General features: G+C 68.8%; 4 protein-coding genes across 6 annotated transcripts; 1 reads left to right on the top strand and 3 right to left on the bottom strand.

The window, feature by feature from the left end:
• Positions 1 to 6,811: 6,811 nt before the first annotated feature.
• LOC125333834 (basic salivary proline-rich protein 1-like) lies at positions 6,812 to 11,768 on the top strand. Its single transcript, XM_048320093.1, has 3 exons — positions 6,812 to 6,901; positions 11,033 to 11,285; positions 11,518 to 11,768. Exons 2-3 carry the CDS (start codon positions 11,037 to 11,039, stop codon positions 11,614 to 11,616), a joined length of 348 nt encoding a protein of 115 aa, XP_048176050.1. The 5' UTR covers positions 6,812 to 6,901; positions 11,033 to 11,036; the 3' UTR covers positions 11,617 to 11,768.
• A 294-nt stretch (positions 11,769 to 12,062) lies between these two features.
• Positions 12,063 to 15,886, bottom strand: LOC125333650 (all-trans-retinol 13,14-reductase-like). The gene is made up of 11 exons (XM_048319722.1): positions 15,624 to 15,886; positions 15,331 to 15,513; positions 14,770 to 14,999; positions 14,389 to 14,584; positions 13,861 to 14,058; positions 13,646 to 13,771; positions 13,281 to 13,419; positions 13,088 to 13,197; positions 12,785 to 12,951; positions 12,509 to 12,668; positions 12,063 to 12,309 (listed from the first exon to the last, which is right to left on the bottom strand). The coding sequence occupies exons 1-11, from the start codon at positions 15,787 to 15,789 to the stop codon at positions 12,164 to 12,166; spliced, it is 1,821 nt and encodes a 606-aa protein (XP_048175679.1). The 5' UTR covers positions 15,790 to 15,886; the 3' UTR covers positions 12,063 to 12,163.
• Positions 15,887 to 16,763: 877 nt separating this feature from the next.
• Positions 16,764 to 24,348, bottom strand: MPP2 (MAGUK p55 scaffold protein 2). 3 transcript variants are annotated; one of them, XM_048319740.1, is made up of 12 exons: positions 24,245 to 24,348; positions 22,427 to 22,545; positions 21,683 to 21,841; positions 21,367 to 21,516; positions 20,769 to 20,996; positions 19,768 to 19,899; positions 19,240 to 19,345; positions 18,968 to 19,036; positions 18,702 to 18,863; positions 18,118 to 18,320; positions 17,910 to 18,038; positions 16,764 to 17,770 (listed from the first exon to the last, which is right to left on the bottom strand). In XM_048319740.1, the coding sequence occupies exons 1-12, from the start codon at positions 24,273 to 24,275 to the stop codon at positions 17,594 to 17,596; spliced, it is 1,665 nt and encodes a 554-aa protein (XP_048175697.1). In that variant the 5' UTR covers positions 24,276 to 24,348; the 3' UTR covers positions 16,764 to 17,593. The 3 variants fall into 3 exon arrangements, with proteins under 3 accessions (XP_048175697.1, XP_048175706.1, XP_048175689.1); XM_048319749.1 differs by lacking the exon at positions 24,245 to 24,348 and adding an exon at positions 23,775 to 23,878; XM_048319732.1 differs by lacking the exon at positions 24,245 to 24,348 and adding an exon at positions 23,205 to 23,225.
• Positions 24,349 to 24,677: 329 nt separating this feature from the next.
• On the bottom strand, positions 24,678 to 25,582 carry LOC125333850 (pancreatic hormone-like). The gene is made up of 3 exons (XM_048320118.1): positions 25,378 to 25,582; positions 25,045 to 25,115; positions 24,678 to 24,806 (listed from the first exon to the last, which is right to left on the bottom strand). The coding sequence occupies exons 1-2, from the start codon at positions 25,554 to 25,556 to the stop codon at positions 25,052 to 25,054; spliced, it is 243 nt and encodes an 80-aa protein (XP_048176075.1). The 5' UTR covers positions 25,557 to 25,582; the 3' UTR covers positions 24,678 to 24,806; positions 25,045 to 25,051.
• Between the last annotated feature and the right edge of the window lie 1,513 nt (positions 25,583 to 27,095).

Below are 27,095 nucleotides of genomic sequence, written 5' to 3' on the forward strand. Positions count from 1 at the left end.
CCCACGCTGTGCTGAGGGGCTGTGGGCTCACGGGATACTGGGAATACTGGGAGCACTGGGAGCACTGGGAGTACTGGGAGCGCTCTGCTTGTCCCTCCTGTCACTGTGCTGAGGGATTGAAGGCTTGGTGGAATACTGGGAGTACTGGGAACACTGGGCTCACTCTGTTCCCCACCACTGTGCTGAGGGCTTAAAGGCTCATTGGAATGCTGGGAATACTGGGAGAACTGGGAACACTGGGCTCAGCCTTCACACCTCCATTCGTCCCCCCCAGCAGGGTACTGAGGGCTTGGAACTTCATTGGATTACTGGGAATACTGGGAGAACTGGGCAAACTGGGCTTACTCAGCCTCTGTCCACCCTGTCGCTGGGATTAAGGCTCATTGGAGTACTGGGAGCACTGGGAGCACTGGGAGCACTGGGAGCACTCTGCTTGTCCCTCTCGCCACTGCGCTGAGGGCTCTCAGTCTGGTTGGAATTCCGGGAATTCTGGGAGCGCTGGGATAGCTGGGCTCAGCCCTCACACCTCTGCCTGCCCTCCCGCCACCGTGCTGAGGATCAGTGCAAGACTGGGAATACTGGGAATACTGGGAGCACTCCGCTAGTCCCTCCTGCCACTGTGCTGCCCACTCAGAGGCTCAGTGGAATACTGAGAATACTGGGAATACTGGGAGCACTGGGAGCACTGCAGAGTGAACCCACTAAGACATTCTTTGATTTTCCCCCAGGAAAACCCCAAATCCATGCTGCAATTTAACAAGGAAATAACGGGGAGGGGGGGACACAGGACACGTCACCCCCCCTTGGTGCCACCGGGAGATTTTGTTTTCTTGCCATTAAATTTAAATATTAAATAAAACACGCTGGAGGAGGGCTGGGGGGGTCACACGTGTGCCCACGCCGGTGTCCCAGCCCTGTCCCCAGCCCCATATCCAGCCCCGATTCCACTCTCCACCCCGATTCCATTCTCCAGCCCTGTATCCATGCATCCGAGACACGTTGCAGGCGAAGCCTCCTCCAATCCTGCCCTGGCGACTCGAAAAGCCCTGGCCGGGCTCCAGGCTGAAGATGTGTCTTTAATTTTTGCAGCATGACAGAAAAGAAAAGAATGTCATCGGCCTGGGTGTTTTTTTTCCTTTTTTTTTTTTTTTTTTATGTATATATGGAGAGGGAGGGGAAAAAAAGAAAAAGGGGGGAAGGACGGGATGATGCCACCTCATCAACCCCCGGCCGCCCGCCCCAGGAATGCGGGACAAGGGGTTGGGGGCTGGGAAAAGGGAAGAATTCCCACTTTGAATTAAAAAAAATAATAAAGAAGAAGAAGAAGATGATGAAAAAAAAAAGGCTGGAAAAGTCATTAGGATCCTCAGAAACGGGATGGGAGACGCTGAGCGCAGGCCTGGGCTCCTGCAGGATTTTGGGTGCTCGGGGCGGGGGCACCTACCCGGGACCCTCCCGTTCCTTGGGGGTGTCGGGGACGGGGGTGCCCTACTCAGCCCCCCCCTCAGCTTTTGGGGGAATCCCAGAGCTTTTCCCGCATGTTCCAGACTGGTTTTTACTGGTGCAAACTGGGCATGTGGCCCAAGGGGTGGGAATGGAGGCGGCCACCCCAAAAAGATGGGGGCCACCCCAAAAACTTGGCCATCACCCCAAAAACTGGGGGATCACCCCAAAAAATTAGCTGTCGCGCCAAAAAGCTGAGGGATGCCCAAAAATGCAGTGGGTGCCCCAAAAGTTTATGGGTGCCCCAAAAGTTTATGGATGCCCCAAAAAGCCGGCGGGTGCCCCAAAAACCCTTTGGCCACCTCCGGGCCAGGGGTCGCCCCGAGGGTGGGGGGCGAGGATGAAGGGGGGAAGCCCCCCCACTCCTTTTGGGTAGGACGGACGGAAAAAGGGGGTGCGGGGGGGTTTGGGGGGAGGGCGCGGGGTTTGTTTGCCGAGGAGCTGGAGCAGACAGCGGCATCTGGAGCGAGTTAACTCCCCCCGGCAGCCCGGACACATGGATCGGATTAATTCCCTTTTTTCTCCCCCCGCGCTTCCCTCGGCAGCCCCGGGAGCCGCTCCCGGGCCCTGTGTCCCCCCCGGCGCCCCCTCCCCATCCCGCACGCACAGGACCCCACTGGGGCGTGTCCCCCCCCCTCCCTTGGTGGCCGTCCCGGTGAGGGTGAGGGCGGTGTCCTGCCGGGGGGTGACACGCAGGTGTTTGACCCCACAGAGGGGGGGTCCCCACGCTGATGTCCCCAAGGGAGCGCGGTGTCCCCCCAAACCCACCGTGCCACCATCAGGAAGCCCCTTTTGGGGGGGGGGGTTTCTCGAGACCCCCCCTGCTCAGACCCGATCCACGCGACCCCCCCCCACTTGTCACCTCCCCATGGGGACGTGGTGGGCGACGCGGTGCCTCAGTTTCCCCCTCCGCGGCCGCAGCCCGGCACCGCCCCGGCTATTCCTGGTGGCCTCCGGCCCTGGGCGCCCTCAATTGCGGCGTCAGGGCAGAACCCCGTAATCACGGCCGCGACTCCCGGCTATTTCCAGGGAAAATTGCTTAAATTGGCCTCCGGGATGCCAACGCTGCTCCTCCCTCGGCGGGGGCACCGCCGGCCCGGGGGGCTGCAGCGGGGTGGTCGTGTCCCCACCCAGGACCCCCGGGCTGAGGAGGGGACCTGGTTCTGCTCGGCAGCCTGGGATGGGTCCCGCGGGATGGGGAGTCAGGGTGTGACCCCTCCCAGGGGCTGGGCCCCTCCTGGGGGGCTCATCCCCCCCCTGCACCCCCTCACCCCAGGACCTGGGTCTGGAGCAGAGCTGGGGGTGGCTGGGGGGGGTTTGGGTGTCGGGGGGCTCTGGAGGGTGTCCCAGGCCGGGAGCAGCTGCCCAGCCCAGGCCCCACCGCCTGGGCTCGCAGAGCCGGGATGGAAACTCTGAGGGACGAGCTCCACGCCGAACATTTTCCGTTCCCGACTCCCTTTTTTTTCCTTTTTTTTCCCCTTTTTATTCCTCCTTTTTTTTTTTTTTTTTCTTTCCCTTCTCCTCCTCCTCCTCAGTTTCATTGAAGAATTCGCTGCCCCCACCCCCGCCCGAGGGCAATCCAGGGAGGGGGCGATGCTCCCCAGCCCGACCCCGGCCGGGCCGTGAGCCTGGGGGGATGTGGGGGCATCTCGGGCACCCCAAAGTCCCCCGGGGAGGGAATTCCTCATCCCTGAACCCCAGGAAAAACATCCCCGGGATGTGCTGGGCTCATTCCTTGTGGGGATGGGGACAGGGATGGAGACAGGGAGGGGCATGAGGTGCGGTGGGACAGGGATGGGGACAGTGCTGAAGACGGGATGGGCACAGGGATGGGCACGAGGAGAGGCTGGGGCTGGGGACAGGAATGGGAACGCGAGCGCTCCCGCGCTGCCGGCGGCTCCGGAGCCTGGCTGGGAGCTCTCCCGGTGACCTCATCGGCCGTGGCTGGACCGGCGCCCGCAGCCCGGCGGGGACGGTGGCTCCGGTGCCACGTGGCCGCGCCGTGGTGCTGCCAGCACCCGCCTCGCACCCTCCGCCGCCCCCATCGCCGCCCCCGCGAGGCAGGGGGGGTCCCGGGGGTCCCCTTGGGGAGGGCTGTACCCCAAAACCTTGGTGCAAGGGGCTGAAAACCCCAAGAGCCCCGCAGGGGGGAGAGGGTGAAGGTTTGGTGGCTTTGGGTGGGGGCAGAGCTGTGGAGCGTCCCCTGGATCCCAAAGGGCTGAACCGGCACCAACCTCCCCCCAAAAGCTGCCGGGTTGAGGGGGGCCTGACTGCCAGCGGGGAGCCAGGCCTTGGCTGGGGCTCCTGGATTGGGGTTGGGGTATTTGGGTTGGTGGGAGGAGCTGTCGGGGTGGGGTCCTCAGGTGGTTTGGGTGCTTGGGTTGGTGCTTGGGGTCGATGGGTTGGGTTGGGGTCCTCGGGTTCCTGGGGCTGTTTGGGCTGGGCGGTTACTTGGGGTAGAGTATTTGGAGTTTGGGGTTTAGGGGTGTTGGGTTGGGGTATCTGGGTCGGTGGGTTGGACGTGGTTGGGGTTCATGGGTTGGGGTATTTGGGTTATTGGGCGTTTTGAGTTGGGGCTCTCAGTTGTTGGGGTTGGGGGATTGGTGGTTGGGGTTGGTTGGGGTATTTGGGTGGTTGGGGTTCATGGATTGGGGTATTTGGGGGGTTGGGGTTGTTGGGTTGAGGGGCTCTCGGGTGGGGGCCTGAGCCCAGGAAGAGCTGGGGCCGGGCAGGGGGCGCGGGGCTGGTGCCCCCTCAGCGAGGGTCCCTCCAGCTGGAGCTCGGCCCAGCAGCAGCGATGCTCCAGCTCCAGCTCTTCCGCCTCCTCCTCCTCCTCCTTCTCCCCGGCCCCACGTCAGCACCTTCCTCCCGGCCCTCCCTGCCTGCTCCCCCAGTTCATCCCAGTTCCCTGCCAGGGGATGGGACCGGCACAGCCGGGGGGGTTAACTCTTCCCTCACAGCCTGGGAGTGTCCCCCCGTCCCTCCCGGCTCCCCCCCAGCCCCACGGAATCCCCCAAACTGACGGGGCTCCCCCAGCGCCACCGTTATGCCCCCGTCCCCACGGGGGCCCCATTCCTGATGGGATGTCCCACATTCCTGCAGTGTCCCCCGATCCCCACAGCGTCCCCCCATCTGCACCGGATCCCCATTTCTGGTGGGGTCCCCTCATCCTTTCCATGTGCCCCCCATTCCCACGGTATCCTCCCCATCCCCACGGTGTCCCCCCCCGCCACGTCCCTTTGGCAGCGGGATTCGACCGTCGTGGAAATAGAGCGGGGGGGGGGGGGGGGGGGGGGGGCTGGAAGGGGGGGAATTGGGGCGAAAGGGGCGTGGCGTGACCGCGTGGGCGTGGCCTGCTCGAGAGGGGGCGTGGCCCCCCAACAAAAGGTTTTCGGAGCGATGAAACTGGGGCAAAGCCAAAAAACTTTAAAAGTCTTCCCTGCCCCCCTTCCAAAAAAAACCCCGCCACCCACACCCGCCGGGCTCGTCCCTGGCCCTGCACACGTGTGAGGGGAAACTGAGGCACGGCGGGGCCGGGGGTGTCCACGGTGTCCCCACGTCACGGGCGGGGCCGGGGACCCCCCCGCGGTGCCCGCACAGACCCCGGGAGAGGCAGCAGGGGGGCCAAGGGGGGCTCCCGCTCCCCATCCCTCCCCGCCCCACGGGGGAGCCCCGCGGGGAGCGGCCGTGACCCCCCCACACGGGGACAGCGGCGGTGGCGGCCCGCGGGGACCCGGCCGGTGCCGGGACATTCCTCCGGCCGCTGCCCCTCCCTTGGCGGGGCGGCTCTGCCGAATCGTGGGGCAGGCGCAGGCGATGCCCTTGGCTCCCACCCCACCCCTGACACGTCTCCGGCACAGCCTCCACGTCGGCAGCGGGAGGGGGGCCCGGGAGCCGTGCCGGGAGCTGGGGGGGCCGGGGGGCCGCGGGGGATCCCCCGCCTTGTGCCGGGCCGGGCCCCACCCTGCTCACCCCGGGGGGGGGCTCAGCTCAGGGACCACCCGCCCGGACAGCGGCCCGAGGGGCTGGCAGGGGACCGGGCAGGGCTGGGGGCACCGCCACTGGCAAGGCGGGGACGTGCCACGCTGTGCCATGGGCAGGGCTGCGGATAGTGCCACCGGCAGGCCTGGGATGTGCCACGCTGTGCCACAGGAAGGGCTGGGCCCTGGGCAGGGCTGGGGACAAGCCACGCTGTGCCATGGACAGGGCTGGGGACACTGTGCTGTGGGACAGAACAGGGACGTGCCGCACTGTGCCACAGGCAGGGCTGGGATGTGCCTCTGGCAGCCCTTGGGGACACACCGCGGGCAGCGCTGGGAGCCGTGCCAGGGCCGGCACTGCGGGGCTGCACCCCAGCGGTGTCACCGCCAGAGCCCCCGTGCCCTGCCCGGTGCTGGCACAGGCGGTGCCGAGGGCAGGACACGCCGGGGCAGCCGCGCCCGAGCCTGGGTAGGTCAGGGCCAGGAAAAGGCGCGTCCCCCACCCCTGCCCGTGGGCACAGCGCATCCCGTGGGCACCGGCAGGCCCGGCACACGGGGCTGTGCCATGGGGACACGCTGAGTGCCACCCCCAAGGGCTTCGGGACACCACTGACACCTGGATAAAACTCAAGGCTTTTAGGGGCTGATGCTGTCACACCATGAAGCGTCCCTTGGCCATGTCGCTGTCCCCTGCGCCAGCTGCCTGCCTGTCCCTTCTCTCATGTAACCTGTCATCCCTCCATCCATCCGTCCCTCCATCCATCCATCCATCCATCCATCCATCCATCCATCCCTCCATCCATCCCTCCATCCCTCCATCCCTCCCTCCATCCTTCCCTCCATCCATCCCTCCATCCCTCCCTCCATCCATCATCCATCCATCCATCCATCCATCCATCCATCCATCCATCCATCCCTCTATTCACCCATCCCACCACCCACCCCTCTGACTACTTACACCCTTTTTACTTATTTATCCCACATCCCTCTGGTCCTCTGTCCCTTCTCCACCCCCACACAAGTCGGGTGCAGCCCCGTGGGTGTGACTCCTGCATGTGCAAAGGTGTGTCAGGCATGTGCAGCCCCTGCGTGTGCAGCCACACGCCGGTGTCACGCGTGTGCTCTCAGGGACAGACCCCCAAGGGACACCTCGACCCCACCCGACGCCGCCATGGCCGCGGTGGCACCCGGAGCCCGTTCCCGTTCCCGGTCCCAGTGCCGGTGGGACGCCGGCTGTCCCGCAGCGGTGCCGGGTGGCCGCGCTGCCGGCGGTGTCCGGCTCCAGCCCCGCGGCCGGGAGCCAAATTCCTCCGCCTCCGCAGGAAGCCGTCGGCGCTGGCGGCGCAGCGGGGCCGAGCCCGGCCGGAGGGATGCCGGAGGGATGCCGGAGCGGGAGAGGGCTGGAGGAGAGAAAGCAGGTCAGCCCCGAGCCGCCAGCGTCACCCTGGCAGCGGCAGCGGCGGCTCCTTCGAGGAAGCAGGGCGAGGATCCGGCCCCGTGACGTCCCTCCGGCACGGCCTGGCCGAGGCGCGCTCGCTCGAGGAACCTGCCCGGCCCCGGGGCCCGGGGGAGCCCCAGACAGGCGGGTTTGCTCCCCACACCCTGGGCATGAGGAGGGGGCGTCTCCTGACGTGGGGTTGGCTCGGCCGTCGCTGTCCCGGGAGCCTCAGGGGTGGGATGAGGGAATGTTCAACCCAAGCGCTGCCGGCTCTGTGTCCCTGTGATTTCCATCCCCGGGTAACGCTCCCGTTCCCGGATGCTGCTCCCACCCCGCTGTTGTCCCTTCGAGCCCGGTGATGTCCCCGTCCCTGGGTACCGCTCCGTCTCCAGGCGCTGAGCTCGCCCCGCTCCATGCTCCCGTTCCCGGGTGCTGCTCTCACCCTCGGTACCAATCCCATCCCTGGCCAGCCCTCTCTCCCCGGGCCGGAATCCCTCTCCCATCTCCTCCTCCACAAACCTTTCCCCCACCCTGGCCCCCTCCCCGCGGTGAGAATCGGGGGGTCCCTGCCCTTCTCCAGTTCCCTCCCCTCCTCCCGGCGCTGCTCAAACACAAACATGGCTCAGTGGAAAATGTGACCGGCCGATAACTGGGGCCGGGCCGGGGCCAACTGGAACAGCACGGGCTTGGCTGCGGCCCCGGCTGAGCCCGGGGCAGGCGGGGGACCGGGGGACCCGGCGGGGGGACAGCTCGGGACTCCCTCACACCTCGCTCCACCCCGCCCCCGGCACCTCTCTGGCACCCCGCCTGGTCACGGGCACGGGACACCGGGGAACAGGGGACACGGAGGTGCTGGGATGCTGGTGGCGCCTGGCCTTGGCCCAGCCCTGCCCTGCAGCAGGGTGGAGACCCCAGGGATGGTAGCAGGATGGAAATGCCCTGAGATGGTGACAAGTGAAGAGGATGAGATGCCCAGGGATGGTGGCACTTGGGCAGCACAGTGATGCCCAGGGACAGTGGCACGTGGACAGGACAGAGGTGCCCATGGGAGATGCTGGGTGGGCAGGGTGGAGATGCCCAGGGATGGTGCTGGATGGGGAGGTTGGTGACACCCTGCGATGGTTACACATGGGGACAGTTAAGATGCTCAGGGATGGTGGCACATGGGCAGGACAGAGACACCCGGCGATGGTGGCACGCCGGTGGATGGAGATGCCCAGGGACGGTGCCGGACAGGGAGGATGGAGGTGCTCAGGGACGGTGCTGACGGCGAGGACGGAGGTGCCAGATGGGCGCGATGCAGATGCCCGGTGCCGGTGCCAGATGGGGAGGATGCAGGTGCCCGGGGCCGCTGCCAGGAGGGCACCGGGAGGTGCAGCCCCAGCCCCTCGGCCGGAGGTGTGTGGGCCGGGAGCAGCCGCGGCCGAGGAGCCCGTTTGTTTCTCATTAGCGGCTCTTGGCAGGAGCTGTGGAAAAAATAGCTTCAAACAGGGAGCTGGAAGGGAAAAGGCTGGGCCGAGGGAGGGGAGAGGGGCCGCGGTGGGGAAGGGGGACACGGGGCCAGGCGGGGGCGGGTAGGGGGCCGGAGGAACGGTGGCCTGGATGGGGTGTGGGGATGGGGACAGGGGGACACATGGGGTCCCCTCTGAAGCATCGCAGAGGTCCGTGTGGGGATCTCGGTGTGTGCGTGCCTGTGCACACCTGGACACGGTTGCACACGCGTGTGTGCACAGGGCAGAGAGCACGGACCGTGTGTGTGCACACACCATGGCCCGAGCGGCCCTGGGGAGGGGACACGGACACACGGCTGGGCACCTCCATCCGCACGGGGCATCCCGGCCCCCGCCCTCGCAGGGAAACTGAGGCACACCGGGAGCGCCTGCGGGGCACCGGCCCCGCCCCGCCACGGGGCTCCCGCCGCAGCCACCGCCCGTTGTCACGTTTTTGGGGGGCCCCCGTCACCGCCACTTACGCAACCGCGTGTCTGCGAGCGCCGGCAGCGCGGCCAAGGCAGCCCGGAGCGGGCGGGGGCAGCGCGGGACCCGGGGTCCTCCCTGCCTCGCGCCGCGACGAGGATTTGGCGGTGACAGCGGCGCGTCCCACCCCGGATCGGCTGTGCTCGGGTGGCACCGGTGCCCGGCTGTCCCGTGTGTCCCCTCCCGGGACGCCGCCCTGGCCTGGGAAACGGGAGAGCGGCGAGACGGGGTCACCTGGGGACACGGCTGGGGATGGCGCTTGTCCCTGCGCCGGGGCTGGTGGCACCGTGGCAGCCTTGGCAGCGGGCACGGGGTTGGCACAGCCATCCCTGCAGGCACAGGGTCCGTGTGCCAGGGCATGAGTGCGTGTCCATGTGTGTGTCCGTGTGTCCATGTGTGTGTCCGTGTGTCCATGTGTGTCCATGTGTGTGTCCGTGTTTGTGTTCATTGTGTCCATGCGTGTGTCCACGCGTGTGTCCAGGCGTGTGTCCATGTGTGTCCATGTGTGTGTCCGTGTTTGTGTTCATTGTGTCCATGCGTGTGTCCACGCGTGTGTCCAGGCGTGTGTCCATGTGTGTCCATGTGTGTCCGTGTGTGTCCGTGTGTGTGTCCCTGTGTGTCCATGTGTGTGTCCGTGCGTGTCCATTGTGTCCATGTGTGTGTCCAGGTGTGTGCACCCCCGTTCCCGTTCCCGTTCCCGTTCCCGTTCCCGCTCGGTTCGGCCCCCAGCCCTCACCTGGCGCCGCAGATATTTCTGCCTCCAGCCGGGATTCAATTCCACCCTTCCCGCGGCTGGTGTGGAATCAGGATCCCAAACGGAGCCCCGGGCGCCCTCTCACCCCCTGGGGGACACGGGGGAGCACCCACCCAGCGCCCCGGGCTGGGCTCAGGGGCAGCACCCGGTCCCGGGAGTGAAGGAGCCCCGTGTCCGGCAGCAGAGACCCGGCAAACTCAATTCAGCCGGGACCGAGGGGGGCCTCGCCTGCTCGAGGGGGGGCTCTGCCTCACCAGGAGGCCGATTCTGGGGGGTCCCCACCAGGGACATATGGTGGCAAATCCTTCGCTAAGTCCTTGAGCCAATTACGCGGCTGGAGCTGCCTGACCCGTGCGGCCAAGCCCCGGTGCCCCGGGCAGCCCTAAACCCCTTAGGGGGATGATCCTGCTTAGGGCATCCCGCGGCCCGATTCCCCCGACCCTCCGTGGCTCCAACTCCTCCTCCCAAACCCTTGGCCCTCACCAGCCTTGTCCCCTCTGCCACCGCCTCCTCGCCTGCCCTTGGGCCACTCACCCGCTTTGTCACCCGCTGCCGCGGGGCCGGGGGCACGGTGTGGGGCACCCCTGGATCACCCCCCGGCTCGCCCCCCAGATCACCCCCGGATCAACCCCGGCGCGGGGCTGAGAGCGCTGATGAGATTTGGGAGCTTACGGTGCTGAGCCCGCGGCTCTTCACACCCACGGGGGGATCCTGCTCCTTCGGCCTCGCCGCCGGCTCCTCGCCCTCCCCTGGGCCCGGGCACAACTCCCAGCAGGGCCAGGGGTCCTCTGTGCCGCCCTGAGCACCCTCTGTGCCACCCCGAGCACCCTCTGTGCCGCCCCGAGCACCCTCTGTGCCACCCCGAGTACCCCTTGTGTCACCCTGAGCACGCTCTGCGCCACCCAGGCCACCCTCTCATCCTCCCCCAGTTTGGGGGTGGCTCTCAGCGAACTGCCAGCACCCCTTGGCACGGTTCCACCCTTTAAAAAGTCTCCAAAGTGCCCCAAATCACCCCAAACTGCCCCACCGCGGGGTGTCCCGAGCCCCCCCCACCCAGGGCAAGGTCCACAGTGGGGCAGGGAGGGTGCAAAGGGCGGCGGGTGTGGGGTGCTGGGCGCGGGCAGTGGGGTGCCCCCGGGTCCAGAGTGCGGCTGTGGCACGGAGGTGACGCGGCAGTGCGGGGGGACACCTGGTTCGTTGGCGGGGGGCCAGGGGCCCATGCCCGGGAGGGGTCCCTGGGGATGGGGGCGGCGGGATGGGGACATGGAGAGACCCCGGGAGCTCTGCGGGTGTTGGGGACAGGGCTGGGGGGGGCAGACACCGCGGGGTGCCGGGCGGGGGGACATGCCAGCCCCCAGCACGCACCTCTTGGTGTCCCCAGGGCCATGTTCTTCATCATCGTCATCACCTTCATAGCCATCACCTTCCTCCTCCTCATCTTCCACCTCTTCCGCAAGCTCTGCCAGGACCCCGTGCCCCCCCCCGCCTACAGGAGCCCGCAGGGCCCCATGCCCGCCTCGCCCTCCAGAGATCCCCAGGGCCCCGTGCCGCCCCCGCTGACCCTGATGCCCACGCTGCCCAGTCTGCCCAGTGGGGCCATTCCCGTGGGGCTGGAGCCCCCGCCCTACAGCGAGGTGGGTCCCGCCCAGCGGGGGGGGCTGGGCTGAGCCCGGAATGGGGGTCGGGGTGGGGTGTGGGGTTGTGGGTGATGGGATGTGGGGCGCTGGGGCTGCGGGTGGGGGTTGCTGGGTGCTGGGGTTATGGGGTGCTGGGCTGCCTTGCCCACAAAGGGGGACACCCCCCCTCCGTGGGGAACCCCCTGGGGCGGCCACATGTCCCCCCACACTGACTCCCCCCTCTCCTCAGGTGACAGCGAAGCCCTTCCTGTACCCCCTGCCCCAGGGGCCGTGCCCCGAATGTGGCCACATGCCCACAGCTCAGCCCCCCTTGACCACCCGGACCTAGAGGTGACCTCCTCCAAGGACAGTTGGTGACAACTCTCCCCTTCACTCAGGGGGACATGGACCCTTCGGGACCACCCAGATGGCCTGGGCCCATGTCCCCCGCCCCGAGCCATCCCACTGGGAATTCCCCTATTTATTATATTTAAAAGTGTATTCTAGGCTCTGCTGGTTTGCGGGGGCTGGGGAGGCTCAGGGACGACAGAGGGAGAAGGGGGGAAGTTTAACGGGGGTTCTGCACCCCACATTCACCCCCAGCTGTGGGTGCTCCCTGTGCCCATCACTGTGTCCATCCCATCCCAGTCCCCATCCCAGCCTCCATCCATCATCCCAACCCTCTCTCCATTCCAGTCTCACCCCTATCCCTATTCCCATCCCACCCCTGTCCCCGTTCCTGTTCCAGCCCCTATCCCCATCTCCATCCCCTCCCCAAAGACAGGTGCAGGCCGGTGGGACGTCGTGATTTATTGAGCTGGGAGCCACTCCCAGCCCGGGGCCATCCCCGAGGACAGGTGTCCCCAAGGCCCGCTGCCCCCAGCCCCGCTGTCCCCTCACGCCGTGTGCCGGCCCTGGCGCCGCTTGATTTTCCTCTTGAGGAGCAGCAGGTCCAGGTAGAGCAGGCGGCCCAGGATGGCCGAGGCGCAGAGCAGCCCCCCGTGCACGGCCCCCGCCAGCCCACAGGAGAACACATCCTGCCCTGGGGACAGCCGCCGTGGGACAGGGACACCCCTGGGGAGCACACAGCCACCCCCGGGGCGGAACAGAGCCACCGCCATGGGGAACGAGGCCACGACAATGAGGGGACACCACCCACTGCAGGGAGTCCCTGGGGCCACCATCCACAGCTCGGAGCTGGTCATGGGGACAGCAGGACAGAGGGACACGGGGACACTCACCTGTCAGGTAGAGGTTCCTCACGGGCGTGTCGGGTCTCAGGGCGGCCACCACGGCGGGGCTGAAGCGGAGCAGGTCGTGCTCGGTGCCGTACATCTCCCCCCGCGCAGCCCCCAGGTAGTGCTGGTTGGTGAGTGGGGACGCCGCCTCCACGAACTCCACCTGCACGGGACGGGGCGTCGGGGCATGCCGGGGTCACAGGGGGCACGGGGGGCACGGGCGGACCCCCCTGGGGCACCCCGACCCTGAGGTACACCCCAGCCCATCCTGTGGGGCACCTTGTCCCGCAGGTGCGGGAAGCGGAGCAGGGCCCGCTCCAGCAGCCGCTGGGCGATGTCCATCTTGTACCGCTGGTATTCGGGGCCGCGGTGCCGGGGGCGGCTCCCGGCCCACTCCTCGAACCACTCGTACCGTGCCATGGTCAGGATGGTCATGCAGGACTTGCCTGCGGGGCGGGGACAGTCGGTGACACCCCCGTGGGGGTGACGGTGGCAGTGCCCATCCCGTGCCGGTGGGACTGGGGAGCCTCTGAGCCCGCAAAGGGGACCTGGGGAGACACGGGGATCCCTCTGGAGCGGTACCTGGGTGCCGCTGCTCGTACGTGGGGTCCTTGGCGGCGGGGAAGGTGATGAACATCATGGCCAGGTTCTCGGGGACGTCATCGCGGCTCAGGGCAGCGTACTGGGTCATCCTGTGGGAAAACAGGGATGCGATGCCCCACCGTGCCCCCACCTACCCACCGTGCCCCCCCCCCGGCGTGCCAGGACCCCTCACATGACGTCCAGGTCGTTGTGGGGGTAGATCCAGAAGTTGGTGGGGGGCAGGCCCAGCTCGGCCGCGCTGCCCCGCAGCCCCACGAACACCAGGAAGGAGCCCATGCCCGGCCGCACCATGTCCAGGAGGGAGCGGACACCTGCGGGGACACGGCGGTGACACCCGGCCCTGCCTGTGCAGGAGACACGGGGGTGACACCCGGCCCTGCCTGTGCAGGGGACACGGGGGGTGACACCCGGCCCTGCCTGTGCAGGGGACACGGGGGGTGACACCCGGCCCTGACGGGGCTGTCAGGAATGATGGAGCTGTGGGGATGCCAGGGACACAGAGGACACGACGGCCCCGGGGACACAGTGCCGCGATACCGGGGTGGCTGCGGACGTGGCGGGGCAGCAGCTTCCCGAAGGTGTTGAAGACCCCGGCGTCGGAGATGACGATGGGGGCGCGGATCTCCAGCTCCTCCTCCGCGGGCCCCGCCCGCACCGCCACCCCTGGGGACCGAGGCGGGGGTGGGGGGATCAGGGGACACGCGGGGCGCTGCCACCGCGTCCCCATCCCTCGGGGGGGTCCCGGCGCTCACCCACGGCGGTGCCGGCGGCGCTGACGAGCACGCGCGTGACGGGGGCGCGCACGAGCACGGCCCCCCCGGCGCGCTCGATGACGGGCACGGCGTGGAAGGCGACCTCGCTCGCCCCCCCCCGCGGGTACCAGGCCCCGCGCTGGTAGTGGTGAACCATCAGCGCGTTCACCAAGAAGCTCGAGTCCCGCGGGGCCGTGCCTGCGGCGACAGGGGGGACACGGGCACGGCTGGCCCGCGCTGCAGGGCGGGGCAGCCCTCCCGTGTCGCGACATGGTGGTCCTCATCACGATATCGCCCTCCCTTATTGCGACACAGCCCTCCCCCAGTGTAACGTGGCCCTCCTCTATCGCGACACGGCCCTTCCCACCACGATACAGTCCCGACAGAGCACTGCCCATACCGTGATCGTGACACCCCCCCCGTCATGACACAACCTCCGCCACTGCAGTACCCCTCTCCTCCTCCTCCTCCTCCTCCGTGGTGCCCTCCCTATCGCAACAGTCCGTCCCTATCGCGACAGCCCCTGACCGTAGAAGAGGTAGCCGAGCAGGGCACGCAGGTCGGGGTCAGAGGTGAGCTGGGCCACGGCCTGGCTGTGGCTGGTGGTGGCCATGCGGAACACGGGGGACAGGCGGGGCAGGAGGCCCAAGCGGAGCAGGAGGGCGACGAGCCAGCGCGGGGACAGCTTCAGCACGGCCAGCAGTGCCACGTGCCGCGAGGCCACCTGCGAGACAGCCACAGTGTCACTGTCACCACCTTCATCAGCGTGGGGACTGCTTGAGCACGGCCAGCAGCACCACGCGCCGCAAGGCCACCTGTGCGACATCACCATGTGCCACCACCAACACCGCCCTGCCTGGCCACCACCGCGTCCTCAGGACTGTCACTGCTGTGACCCCAGGGCCGCACCTTGGAGAGCTTCATGAACTCCCTGATGGCCGCCTTCTCAGCGGGGAACTGCTCCTCCAGCGCGGTGACAAAGGCCACCTTGCCGGAGCGCAGCTGGTAGCGCTGGGGTCCCAGGGTCACCTCATCGTAGGGGTCAGGCAGGCGGTGCCAGCAGAGCTGCCCGTCCGTCAGCTGGTCCAGGAGCACCCGCAGGAGGCTCCCCTCGTGCAGCTGCCCCACGTAGTGGATGCCTGCAGGACGGGGACAGGGGACACGGCAGGGGGACACGGGGGACATCACACGGACATGTGGCAGGAGCAGCCGGGGAGGGCAGGGTTTGGCTTTGTCTGGTGTTGGTCACACTGAGGGGCAGGGGTGGGATGGGATCTTGGCATGGCAGGGGCACGGCAGGGACACGGCAGGGACATGGCAGGGACATGGCAGGGACAAGGCACAGACACGGCACGGACATGGCACACATGCACTGCACACACCAGGGCTGGCAGCGGGTTCACAGTGGGGCTGTGGGGACAGGCTGTGACGGGAGGTGACAGGGAGTGACAGGGGTCAGGGTGTCCTTACCCACGTCGAACTCGATGCCGTGCTGCTCGAAGGTGTGGCAGCACCCCCCGGCCTGGTCGTGCTGCTCCAGCACCAGCACCCGCCGGCCCGCCTTGGCCAGGGTGGCGGCCACCGCCAGGCCCCCCACGCCACTGCCGATGACCACGGCATCCAGCTGGTCCGGCACGCGCTGGACACTGAACCCTGTGCACACCCGTGTGACAGTGACCGGCAGGAGACACTGAGCCCTGCATAACCAGTATTCCACAGGACGGACGGGCACATGGACACACAGACACAGGACAGACACTCACCCCGCTTCAGGACCCTGTCCCGGGTGCGTTGGTCAGTCACCAGTGGCTGCGGTGGCTCCAGGGGTGGTCCTGCAAATGGGTTGCCAGATGGGGCCAGCAGCCGATGGGCCACCCGGCCCAGGGCCAGCACGGCCAGGGCCACCAGCAGCAGCAGCGCGGGCCACATGGCTGTCACCACGTGCGGCTCTGTACAGACACGGCACGGACACAGCACGGACACGGCACGGACGCGGCACGGACGCGGCACAGCCCGATGTGTTCTGCCCCAGACCTTATAGCCACAGCAGCTTAGGGACACGGGGATTATGGATGGGCCAACGCAGAGGCTGTAGAGACAGCGCTGCTTAAAGACACAGAGCTGCCCGGCACAGCACCCAGGGACACGGCACCACGCGGACACGGCACCCACGGACACGGCACCACACTGACACTGCACCCACGGATACGGCACCCATGGACACGGCACTGCAAGGACACGGCACCACACGGACACGGCACTGCGAGGACACAGCACCCACGGACATTGCATGCACGGACATGGCACCCTACAGCATCCTATGGCTCCTATGCCACCCCATGGCACCCCATGGCACCCTGTGACGTCCGAGGACACCCCACGGCCATGGCAGCCCGTGGGAAGCGCACGCGTGTGTGCACAAGGTGTGGACGTGTGTGCCTCTGGTATGCCGGGTGCCGCACACACACGGGCACACCCACAGGCCGTGCGAACCCCCTTGCACACCCATACACACCCACACACACCCACACACACCCTTGCACGCCCACACACCCCCTTGCACGCCTACACATCCCCTTGCACGCCCACAGCCCCCCCCGGTGCCTGCAGCTCTGCTGACCCCTCCCGGCAGCACCAAGGAAGGGCCCCCTGCGTGTGTGCAAGGTGACACACGTGTGACACACTCACTCACTCACTCACTCACTCACTCACACCCCCCAGCCCTCCCAACGCCCTCCCAGCCCCAAACTGGTGGGAAACGGCGGTTTGTAGATAAAAAACCATCAGCACCCGGCGGGACAGGGCTGGGGGTGAGGCGGAGGGTGTGACACAGCTGACACAGGTGACACCAGCCCCCAGCTCCCCCCCCCCCCCCCCCCCGCATTCACCACAAGGGACAAACCCATTTTTCTCTCCTTTAATAAAATTCACAGCAAAGTACCAAAAAGGAGAAACTGGGGGCAGGGACTGGGGGGGCCCAGGGGGGGACCCGGGGCAGGAGAGACACGGGGCACACCCTGCACCCCTGTGTCCCTGTCCCTTGGGGACACCCCATGTCGCCACCCCAGACACCCCCAGCGAGTCCCCAGCCACAGCCCCCCACTGGGTTAATTACAAGGCCAATTAAGGGTTAATTAAGGGTTAATTACAGGGCGTGGGGAGGGGGTTATTGCTACCTAGGAAGGGGTGACAGGGGACACAAGGGACAGTGAGGGACCCCCACCCTGGCAAGGGGAGAAGGGGGTCCCCGCGGGGGGGTTGTGGCCGGGCCACGGCAGCTTCTGGGTGTGACCCCCCAAAACCCTGCATCTCCCCATCCCCAATCCTGGGGGTCCCCACCTGGGACAGGGGGGGCTTCCCCACGGGGAAACTGAGTCAGGGGGCTGCAAGGGACGGGGGGACCCCGTTTTCCCCACGTCCCCCACGTGGTGGGGGGGCAGAGCCCCCTGGGGTAATTCGGGGAGGGGGCGAGGTTCTGGCAGTGACTCAGCTGTGTGGGGGCTGTGCCCCCCATGGAACCCCACTGGCTGCTTCTGCCCCCCCCGAAAATTTGGGGTGGTGTAGGGGGGACAGAGGAGTCAGGTTCGGGGGGGCCTGCAGAAAGCCCCCCCCGGCCCCCGCGGGGCTGAGCACGGTGAGCTCATCACACCGGTGGGTGAGACACAACCCCCCTTCGCACCCCCCCAGGCCTCCTGGGTGAGCTGGGGGGGTTGAGGGGAGGGTTTGGGGGTCCCTAATAGACCCAGGTGACGGGGACCCACTGGGGCTGCACGCGCAGGTGGTCCATGGCCTCCCGCAGCCGCCCGAAGGTGCGCTCCAGGTCGTCGTTGGTCAGGCTGAGGTCGAAGTAGTGCCCGTACCCGCGCTGGATGCGGCTGCTCTCCTCCACCGTGCGCTGGGCGTCCGCCTCCTGCACCCCAAAACCTGCCTCAGTTTCCCCATCACTCCACGGGGATGGGAGGGGGACACCCATCGCGGGCTGTGTCCTCCTCCTGCTCCCCAAACCTGTCTCAGTTTCCCCGTCCCCCCGGGCCCCCCCGGGCCCCCACCGTCAGCTGTTTGGTGGCCACGCCGCTCTCCAGGGCCGCCCGGTTCATGGCTCGCAGCCTCTCGGGGCCGGGGGCTTCGATGAACACCACGTAGGGCACGAACTCCGCCGTTCTCAGCACCTTCACGGCCTGGGCGGGGGGGACAGAGCTCAGCCCCGCGGCCGGGGGGGGTCCGGGCTGTCGCTGTCCCCCTCGCCGTGTCCCCAACCTGCGGGTTGACGTCCAGGATGCACATCTTGCCCGCCTCCACCACGGCGCGGATGGAGTCGATCCTGGTGCCGTACAGGTTCCCCTCGTACTCGCCGTGCTCCAGGTACCGCCCCGCCTTGATGTCGGCCTCCATCTCGCCCCGCGACACGAAGCGATAGCCCTGCCCGTCCCGCTCGCTCTCCTTCGGCTTCCGGGACGTGTCTGCAGCGGGGGCGACCTGAGTGACACCCGCCCGCCCGCCCGGAGTCCCGTCCCGGGGACGATCACGGGAGACCCGGATGCTGACGGGGATGACCACAGGGGACAGGGATGGCCGCAGGGGCGGAAATGCTGGCGAGGATAGGGACGCTGGCAGGGACAAGGACGCTGGCGGGGGACAAGGATGATCGCAGGGACAGGGAGGCCATCAGGGGACAGGAATGCTCTCAGGGGACAGGAGTGGTCGCAGGGGACAGGAATGCTCTCAGGGGACAGGAGTGGTCGCAGGGGACCGCGATGCTCAGGGGACGGGGATGTTGGCAGGGGGCAGGGATGATGTTGGCAGGGGACAGGGATGATGCCGGCGGGGACAGGGACGCTCACAGGGGATGGTGGTGCCGTAGCGCGCCTGGTCGGACATGATGAGCTTGTTCTTGAGGCTGCGGCGCCCCACGCCCTGAGCCCCGATCAGCACCAGCGTTTTCCGGCGGAACGGCGGCATCCGCGCCACCTCCTCGTAGATCAGCAGCTCGTGCCGGTCGAACTCTGGGCGAGCGACAGAGCTGGCACCCCTCCCTGGGGACCCCAGGACACCCTGTCCCAGCGGGTGCCACCCCCGCCTCCCCGCGGGAATGCCCTGGGGCACTCACCGGCGTTCTTGGTCGTCAGGTACATCATCCTCTTCTTCCTCTTCCCGCTGAGGCTGCCACACAGGGCCCCTGCGAGGGCAAGGGGCTGGCTGAGCTGGGGACAGGGACAGCGCCGTGGCACGGGGACAGGGGCAGGGGAGCTGGGACCTTCCGCAAGGGCAGGGCCATGGGGGACATCACCCTGGGAACTGTCACAGGGCACAGGGGACCCGCCTGTGTCCCCCGCGGGACACAGGGCCGTGTCCCCCGCGGCCAGGCCGATGTCCCCGTACCCGATGTGGGGGCCACCTCCCCGTCCCGCTTGACGAAGGCCTTGCGCTTCTCCTCCAGCAGCTGGCTGGGCACCAGCCCCGCACTGCCGCCCTCCACGTGGCACGCCTGGGGGCACAGAGCCACGCGTGGGGACCCCTCAGCCCCACGGGGATCCCCCTGAGCTCCAGAGACCCCTCCGACCCCACAGGGAACACCCCCAGCTCCGGGGGCCCCCCAAGCTCCACAAGGAACCTCCCCTGCTCCAGGAAATCCCCCAGCTTTCAGGGATCCCCCAATCCACACAGGGACCCTCCCCTGCTCCAGGGATTTCCCCAGTTCCCACGTAGCCCCCCCAGCTCCAGGGACACCCCCCAAGCTCCAGAGACCCCCCACTTGCAGGGATTCTCCCACGCACACCCCAAGCCCACAGGGACCCCTTGATCTCCCCCAGAACCTCCCAGCCTCAACACCCCCTCAATCTCCATGGCCCCGGAGGGGGTCAAAGTGCCACGACCCCCCCCAGAACGCCCCTCTAGGTCCCCCCTAACCTGCCACCAGTTGGGGTCATCCTGGTTGACGATCTGCAGCAGGTCCCCGGCCATGAACTTGAGCCCGGCCTCCTTGCAGGGGATGAGGCTGTCGGTGGCCGGGTCGTAGTCGAAGTGACACTTGACAAACACCTGGGGACCGGTGGGGTCAGCAGAGAGGACCCCCGCACGCCCGGGATCCCCCCTCCGCCCCGCCTGTGCCGCCGCCCCGTGCCTCAGTGTCCCCAGCGTGCGGGGGGACACGCGGGACCCGTGTCACACGCGTGTGCCCCCGCTAGGAGCCCCCCCCCGCCGGGGTGTCCTCCCCGCGCCCGGCGCAGCCAGGCCCGCACGGCCCCGGCGCACACACAGAGGGCCCCGGCCGCCGCCGCCGCGCCCCACGCGACCACCACGGCGACCCCCAGGCACAGCCCCACGGCCACGGACAGGCACACGAGGGTGCCCAGCGCCGCCAGCGCCGCGCCCGCGATGGCGCACATGGGGACGTGCAGGGGCACACGCCCGTGTGGCACACGGGACACGGCACTGGCGGCGGCGGGGCAGCGTGGGGACAGCCCTCGCGGGGACAGCCCACGCGGGGACAGCGCTGCTTTGTCCCCTCGGAGACGGGGGTGGCTGGCACGGGGTGGGGAGAGGCAGCACAGGGCACCCTTTGCCAGCCGGCGCCCAGGTCCTGTGTGGAGACGGGGACGGTGGCAGGGCAGGGAGCACCAGTGCCCGGCAGAGAGGGCACGGGGGGGGACACACGGGGGTCCCACCAGCCAAGGGGCACATGGCACGGACAGGGGGACAGGGGCTCGTGGGACGACACGGGGATGGGGACACAGAGCGGGGGGGCAACAGGGCAGGGGGAGCTGTGGGTAGGGCGGTGAGTGCGGGATGCGGGGCAGGATGCGGGGCGCGGTACCTGGCGGGGCGGGAGGCAGGGCCGGATGAAGAGCGGGATGCAGGATGGGATGCGGGGTTGGATGAGGGGTGGGATGCGGGGTGGGGCGCGGTACCTGGCGGGGCGGGTGCGGCTCCTGGTAGCTGGGCAGGATCTTGAGCACGACGCTGCCGCTGGCGTGGCGCAGGCTGTCCTGCAGCGCCCGCGGGTCGCTGCCCACCTCGCGCCCATTCACCTCGCGGATCACGTCCCCCACGTGCAGCAGCCCCTGCTGGGCCACCATCCCCCCGTGCAGGATGCGGGCGATGACCAGCTCCCCCCGCTCAACCCGGAACGTCACCCCCTGAGGGGACAGCCCCGCTCAGCCCCCGGCGGGGACAGACCGCAGCACCCGTGACACCCGCCCGGCACCCAACAGACAGCCCGCTATGACCCCAGCACCCCAAAATGCTCCCAGTCACCCCACAAAGCCCCCAGTACCCTGCAATGCCCACAGCACCCCAAAATGCCCACAGCACCCCAAAATGCTCCATCACCCCACAAAGCCCCCAGTATTCCATAATGCTGCCAATGTCTCCACCTCCCTGCAATGCCCCAGCACTCCCCAAGCACCCCGCAACGCCCCAGCACCCCAGAATGTCCCAGCATCACCATCACCCCCCTGCAGCACCCCTTGACCCCCGCAATATCCCAGCCCCCCCGGCCGGCCTCACCAGATTCTCGCCGGCTGCCTTGCGGATGCCCACCATGCGCACGGCGTCGGGGGGCACGGGCTGGGACCCCAGGGAGGGCTCCGGGCCGGGGCTGCTCGGGGGGGGGTCGTAACTCTTGGCAGCCACCGAGTCGTGGGTCTCCAGCAGCGACTGGGACACGCGGGGTGGGGAGGTCACCCGTGTGTCCCACACAGCGGGCACACGCACGTGGCACACCGCCGGGCACACGCGTGCCACGCGTCTGACACAGGACAGGCGGTCCCGCCCGTGTCCCACAGCCCCGGCACAGGAGGGGTCCCAGGCGCGTCCCACGCACCTGGAAGTGCGGTTCCCGCAGGATCCGGGCCAGCTCCGCCGCCGCTCCCTGCACGTCGGGCCGCGCCAGGCGCCCGATGTCCCGCAGGATCTCCTGCACCAGCGCCAGGTTGTCCCCGCGCACTGCCTCCAGCTTCCGCTCCTCCAGCCGCTCGTGCGCCTGGGGACACGGGGGGGACCCCCGGGGACAGGCGGGTGAGGGCGGAGACCCCCAGGTGCTGGGGGAATCAGGGATCCCCAGGGGGATTAGGGACCTCCAGGAGCTGAGGATATCAGGGACCCCCAGGTGGGACAGCGTGGCAAGGACGCCTGGAGGGGGTTAGGGACCCCCGGATGCAGGGACGGGGGCATGAGGGACCTCAGGAGGGAAGGGGGGATTAGGGACACTTGAAAGGGCCAATGGGATTACGGACCCGGGGACCTGGGGTTAGGGACAACAGAGTTGTTAGGAACCCTCAGGGCCAGGGAGTTTAGGGACCCCCGGGGGTAGAGGGGATTTGGGATCTGGGGGTGCTGGGGGGGATTAGGGACCCCCAGGAACTGAGGGGATTTGGGACCCTTGGGTTTTGGGGACAGGGACCCCCGGAGGTGACACGCGCGCACACACAGAAACACTGGAGCCTCCGTGCACACGCGCGCGTGCAAGCGCCCATCCACACCCGCGTGCGCGCGCACACACGCGCGTCACCCCCCACGCGTCCCGGGGGTCCCGGGGGGGACACACGCGGCCCCCGTGCCGCCGTACCTTGGCCAGGGAGCGGACGATGGGGCTCTCCATGATGCCCCGGAGGAAGATGAGGTCAAGGTCGGCCACCCCCGGGGTCCCCGGGAACCCCATCAGGTTGTCCAGGACCTGCTGCATGGCTGGGGGGGGGCACGGGGGGGACGAGACACACGCACAGAGGGACACGGCGGGGGAGGGGCAGCAACGTGGGTGAAAGTGCAGCCGGGGGTGCTCGTGCCCCCCCCCATGCCCGTCACAGCCACCCCTGAACCCCCCCATCACGGGGACAAGTGTCGGGGTCCTCCGGGAGCACGGAAATGCCCCCTCCTCTCCCAACCGGAGGGACAAGGGGATGGACCCCCCCCAAATTGTCACCCTGGAGTCAAAAGCCCCCCGGAGCGCGGTGTAAGGGGAGGGGGCTGCAAGAGCGGGGTGATGCGGGGAGGGGGCGATGCAAAGGGGGGGGAAGGAAGGGGGAGCGATGCAATGGGGGGGCGATGAGGGGCGCGATGGGGGGGGCGATGCAATTGAGGGGGGCCGCATCCGGGGCCGCGGGGGCGGGAGCGGCTGCGCGGCTGCGCTGCAATGGCGGGGGACGATCGCGATGAGGCCGGGGGGGCGGAGGGGGGGACATCCATCAGCCCCCCCATCTGAGGGGGGGCCACAGCATCACCCGAACCCCCCCAAGCCCATCTCCCTCCGCCCATCCCATCCCCACCGCATCCCCGCCCCACGCCGCCCCCCGAGCGGCATCACCCCCCGCGTGGCATCACCCCGGCCCCTCGCAGCCCCCCCGTACCTGGGGGTGCCGGGGGGTCGCGGGCGGGGGCCGGGGCGGGCGGCGGGGACCCTCGGCCGGGGCGGCTCATGGCTGCGGGGCCGGGCTCCCCCGCCCCAGATCCGGGTACCGCCGCCCCCCCCGCAACCCCCCGGCCCCGCGTGGGGCCCCCACCCGCGCCGGCCCCGCGCCCCCCGCCTTGCACACGCGTGTGCACCGGGCACGCTCCGGCCGCTTTGCACACCCGGCGGCGGGGAGGGGGCCGGGGGGGCCGCGGCGCGAGCTCACACGCGCGGGCACCGCTCGTGCACGCGCATCTCCCGCGTGTGCACGCGCACACGAGCACCCACGCGTGCAAACCACCTGAGCGCGCGAGCGCGGACCCGCGCATTCCCCCCCCCAACAGCGCTGCGCACCCGCTCGGCGCACACGCGTGTGCGCGCCCAGGCTGACAGGCGCGCCCCCGTGCACGCGCGCCCCCGTGGGCGCCCACGCGCGTCCCCACGCGCGCTCCCGCTCGTGTGCAAACCCGCGGGCGCGCTCCCCGCGGCCCCCGCCCCGCGCGTGCGCTGCCCCCCCGTGCCCGCTCACCCGCGCTTGCACACCCGTGCTTGCACACCCACCCCGCTCACGGGTGGGACCCCCCCGCAGCGTCCCGCGGCGTGGGGAGGGGGCCGGCGGGGGCTCGGCCCCTTTAAGGGGGCGGTGGGGCGGGGGGGCGGGAGCGCGGATTTAAAGGGGCCGCCCGGCGTCCGTGTGCAAGGCACGCGCACCCGCAGCTGCAGCCCCGCACACGGACCCGCACACCCACACGAGCCCCCACCCACGCACACGGACGGACACGCGCAGGCGGCCGCCCACTCGCGCAGCGCCCACCCCCGCAGGAGCGAGCCCCCCCTTGCACACGCGTGTGCCAGGCCTGGGTGTGCCCCGTGCCCACGCGCGTGCCCGACCGGCGCCCACAGCCCCGCGCTCTCGCTCCCTGTGCCCCCCGCCGCCCCTGCACGGGGGGTGTTCGCAGGCGCGTGTGCGCGTGCAAGCCCCGCCCGGTGCACACTCACCCGTGACAGAGGCGGGGGCGGCCGCCGGCATCGCGGCGGAGCTGCGGGACACGCGCGACTGGCACCGACCGGACGGGGCCAGGGACGGGGACGGCCGCGTAGGCGTGTCCACAGTGCCAGCACCCCCAGTATCCCCAGCAGCGCCACTCGGTGTCCCCAGAGTCCCCAGTCACAGCACCCTCAGTGTCCCCAGCACAGCCAGCACCGGCGCCCCCGACATTCTCAGTGCCCAGTGTCCCCAGTGTCCCCAGTCCCAGTGTCCCGTGGCCCCAGCACCCCCAGGGCCACCAGCAACCCCTCTGTTCCCAACATCACCACGGTCCCCAGACTCAGGGTCCACAACACCCCCAGTGCCCCCAGTACTCCCGGTGCCCCCCAGCCCCAGCGTCCCCAGTGTCCCCGAGCAGGCAGAGGCAGGACAGGCGGTGGCTGCATGGGGGGTTTATTGCTGAGGGGGTCTGTTCCGGCCCCACGGTGCCGGCTCTGGGGGGTCCGGGGGTGCAGCAGGGGCGGGAGGATGCAGCCCCCGGGCTCCTTCACCCACTCGGCCCTGGCGGTGTCCCTGCAACAAAAGCGGGGGGTCACACAGGATCCCCCAGCCCCGTGTCCCCTTCCCCACAGAGCACCCCCCGGACCCCCCCGGTCCCATGTCCCCCAACCTGCACCCTGTAGGGCCTCCCCCTGAATTCCCCCAGCCCCGTGCACCGTCCAGAGCTCCCCTTCCCCCCAGGTTGTCCCCGATGACGACACTGAGGCCGGGGGGAGCACGCAGGGGGTCCCCACACCCCCCAATCCCTTACCTGGGGCTCAGCACCCCGGGGCGCCGAGGGGCTCCTCGCCCAGCGCTCGCCCGCCCTCCCGCTTCCCGTACCTGCAACAGGGACACGTTATGGGGGCAGCGGCACGGGGCGCGCGGTGTGACAGAGGGACACGATGGGGAGTGTGTCGCGATAGGGAGCGTCCCATGATGGGGAGGGCATTGAGACGGGGAGCGTGTCACGAAGGGAAGCACATCATGGTGGGAGCACGTCGGGATGGGGAGCCCATCACGATGGGCAGAGCAGCATGTTGTGACAGGGAGCATGTCGCGATAGGGAGCACATCAGGACCGCCAGCCCCGGGGCCCCGCTCACCGCGGGCGGGTGACCACATTCAGGTACTGCTGCAGGTCGTTGTAGAAGCGCAGCAGATCCTCCACGGGCGCGTCGTCCCCGGGGTACGCGGGCTGCGCCGGGGCCGCGCGGGGCCGCAGCGGCAGCAGCGCCACCAGAGCGCAGGCCACCAACAGCAGCGGCGGCCAGCGCGGGGCCATGGCTGCGACAGCGACACGGGGGTCACACACGGATGGGAACAGCACGGGGTGCGCTCGCACACGCGTCACACACACCTGCGCACACCTGTGCACTCACACCTGTACACAGCTGCGCGCCCCCGTGTGCACACCCCGTGTCCCACCCCTGCACACCTCCAGCCTTGCACGAGCAACTGCACACGCGTTTCACACGCACAATCACGCCGCTGTCCCCTGCACACCCCGTTTGTCACACGCCCGTTTGTCACACGCCCGTTTGTCACACGCCCGCTCTCTGCTCACACCCCCCTCAGCTCCCTGTCCCCTCTCACCTTCTTCCTCGGGCAGGGACACGGGGACACGGAGAGACGAGCGGACGCTGCCTGACACTCCGGGTCCTTGGTGCCACTGCTGCCACGGCCGTGCTGGCCCTTATATCCCCTTGTCCCCCCGCTGATGTCACCCTGCCACGCAGCACCTGTGGCCAGGTGCCCACTCGGACGGGGAGGGGGGGACAGGGGCCATCGTGGGGGGTGACAGGGACAGCTGGCCCCTACACAGCTCTGGTTAATGTTTGACCCCGCGCTGAGGGGGCTCCCGGAGGGGACAGGACATGGACACGGGTGTCCGGCCCCACAGAGGGACAGAGGGACAGGTGTGGGGACAGAGGGACTGGAGGGGGACACTCAGGGGGGCTGGCGGGGTGTAAGGGTGGCATGAGCGGACAGAGGGGTGGGGAGTGGGACAGGGGGACAGTGGAAGGGCAGACAGAGGGATGGGGGAATCGGGGGGGGATCGGGAGGCAATGTTAGGGTGAGGGACAGGGGGCTACAGCCACCCCCGACAGCGGCCGTGGGGACAGAGCCATCCCCGGACTCCCACCATGGCCAGGTGGGGTGGGGGGGCAGAGGGATACGGGACCCCCAGCCCTGGCACAGCCCCCAACGGCCACGGTCCTCACACGGGGGGGCCCCACGGGGATCTCCAGTGGACCCCAGTAACCCGTGCACCCGCACCCAGCGCACCCCAGCACCCCCACGAATGTCCACCCCGCTGTGCTGCAGCCCCGTCACAGCCCCCCCAGCACCCTCTGCACCCCGACATCCATCAATGGTGGATCCCCCCGCCGGTGCCCCCCATTACCCAACACCCAGTGCACCCCAGTATCCAACCCCAGTGTGCCTCAGCCCTCAGCTCACCCCACTCCCACCCTTCTCTCCACACCCCCTCCTCCAAAATTTCCATCCCTCACCCCCTTCCACTCTATTCCCCTCCTTTCACCCCCCAATCCCTCCCCACCTCTCTGCCCCCCCTCCCTGCACCCCAGCATCTCCTGTGCCTCGTTCGTCCCACCCCTCCTGCACCCCCCCTGCACCCCTGCACCCCTCCTGCACGTCTCCATCCCTCCCACATCCTCCCCTGCGCCCCTCAATTCCTTCCGCATCCCTCCTGCACCCCTCCATCCTCCCCTGCACCCCTCCATTCCCCCTCCATCCTCCCCTGCACCCCTCCGTCTCCCCTCCATCCCCTCTCCATCTCCCTCCACCCCTCCATCCCTCC

The sequence above is a fragment of the Corvus hawaiiensis genome, chromosome 1 (genome assembly GCF_020740725.1).
Source record: "Corvus hawaiiensis isolate bCorHaw1 chromosome 1, bCorHaw1.pri.cur, whole genome shotgun sequence".
NCBI lineage: Eukaryota > Metazoa > Chordata > Aves > Passeriformes > Corvidae > Corvus > Corvus hawaiiensis.

What these genes read in the sequence shown, in the direction of transcription:
- LOC125333834 (XM_048320093.1), top strand. Translation starts at nt 11,037, where the DNA reads ATGTTCTTCATCATCGTCATCACCTTCATAGCCATCACCTTCCTCCTC. An exon ending in AGCCCCCGCCCTACAGCGAG is followed by an intron (nt 11,286 to 11,517) that starts GTGGGTCCCGCC and finishes CCCTCTCCTCAG; the next exon opens with GTGACAGCGAAGCCCTTCCT.
- LOC125333650 (XM_048319722.1), bottom strand. Translation starts at nt 15,789, where the DNA reads ATGTGGCCCGCGCTGCTGCTGCTGGTGGCCCTGGCCGTGCTGGCCCTG. An exon ending in CCACGTCCGCAGCCACCCCG is followed by an intron (nt 13,420 to 13,645) that starts GTATCGCGGCAC and finishes GTGTCCCCGCAG; the next exon opens with GTGTCCGCTCCCTCCTGGAC. An exon ending in GAGGAACCTCTACCTGACAG is followed by an intron (nt 12,310 to 12,508) that starts GTGAGTGTCCCC and finishes GGCTGTCCCCAG; the next exon opens with GGCAGGATGTGTTCTCCTGT.
- MPP2 (XM_048319740.1), bottom strand. Translation starts at nt 24,275, where the DNA reads ATGCCGGCGGCCGCCCCCGCCTCTGTCACGG. An exon ending in AGCCGCACCCGCCCCGCCAG is followed by an intron (nt 19,900 to 20,768) that starts GTACCGCGCCCC and finishes ACCGGTCCCCAG; the next exon opens with GTGTTTGTCAAGTGTCACTT. An exon ending in TGGCCACCAAACAGCTGACG is followed by an intron (nt 17,771 to 17,909) that starts GTGGGGGCCCGG and finishes TTTGGGGTGCAG; the next exon opens with GAGGCGGACGCCCAGCGCAC.
- LOC125333850 (XM_048320118.1), bottom strand. Translation starts at nt 25,556, where the DNA reads ATGGCCCCGCGCTGGCCGCCGCTGCTGTTGGTGGCCTGCGCTCTGGTG. An exon ending in AATGTGGTCACCCGCCCGCG is followed by an intron (nt 25,116 to 25,377) that starts GTGAGCGGGGCC and finishes TCCCTGTTGCAG; the next exon opens with GTACGGGAAGCGGGAGGGCG.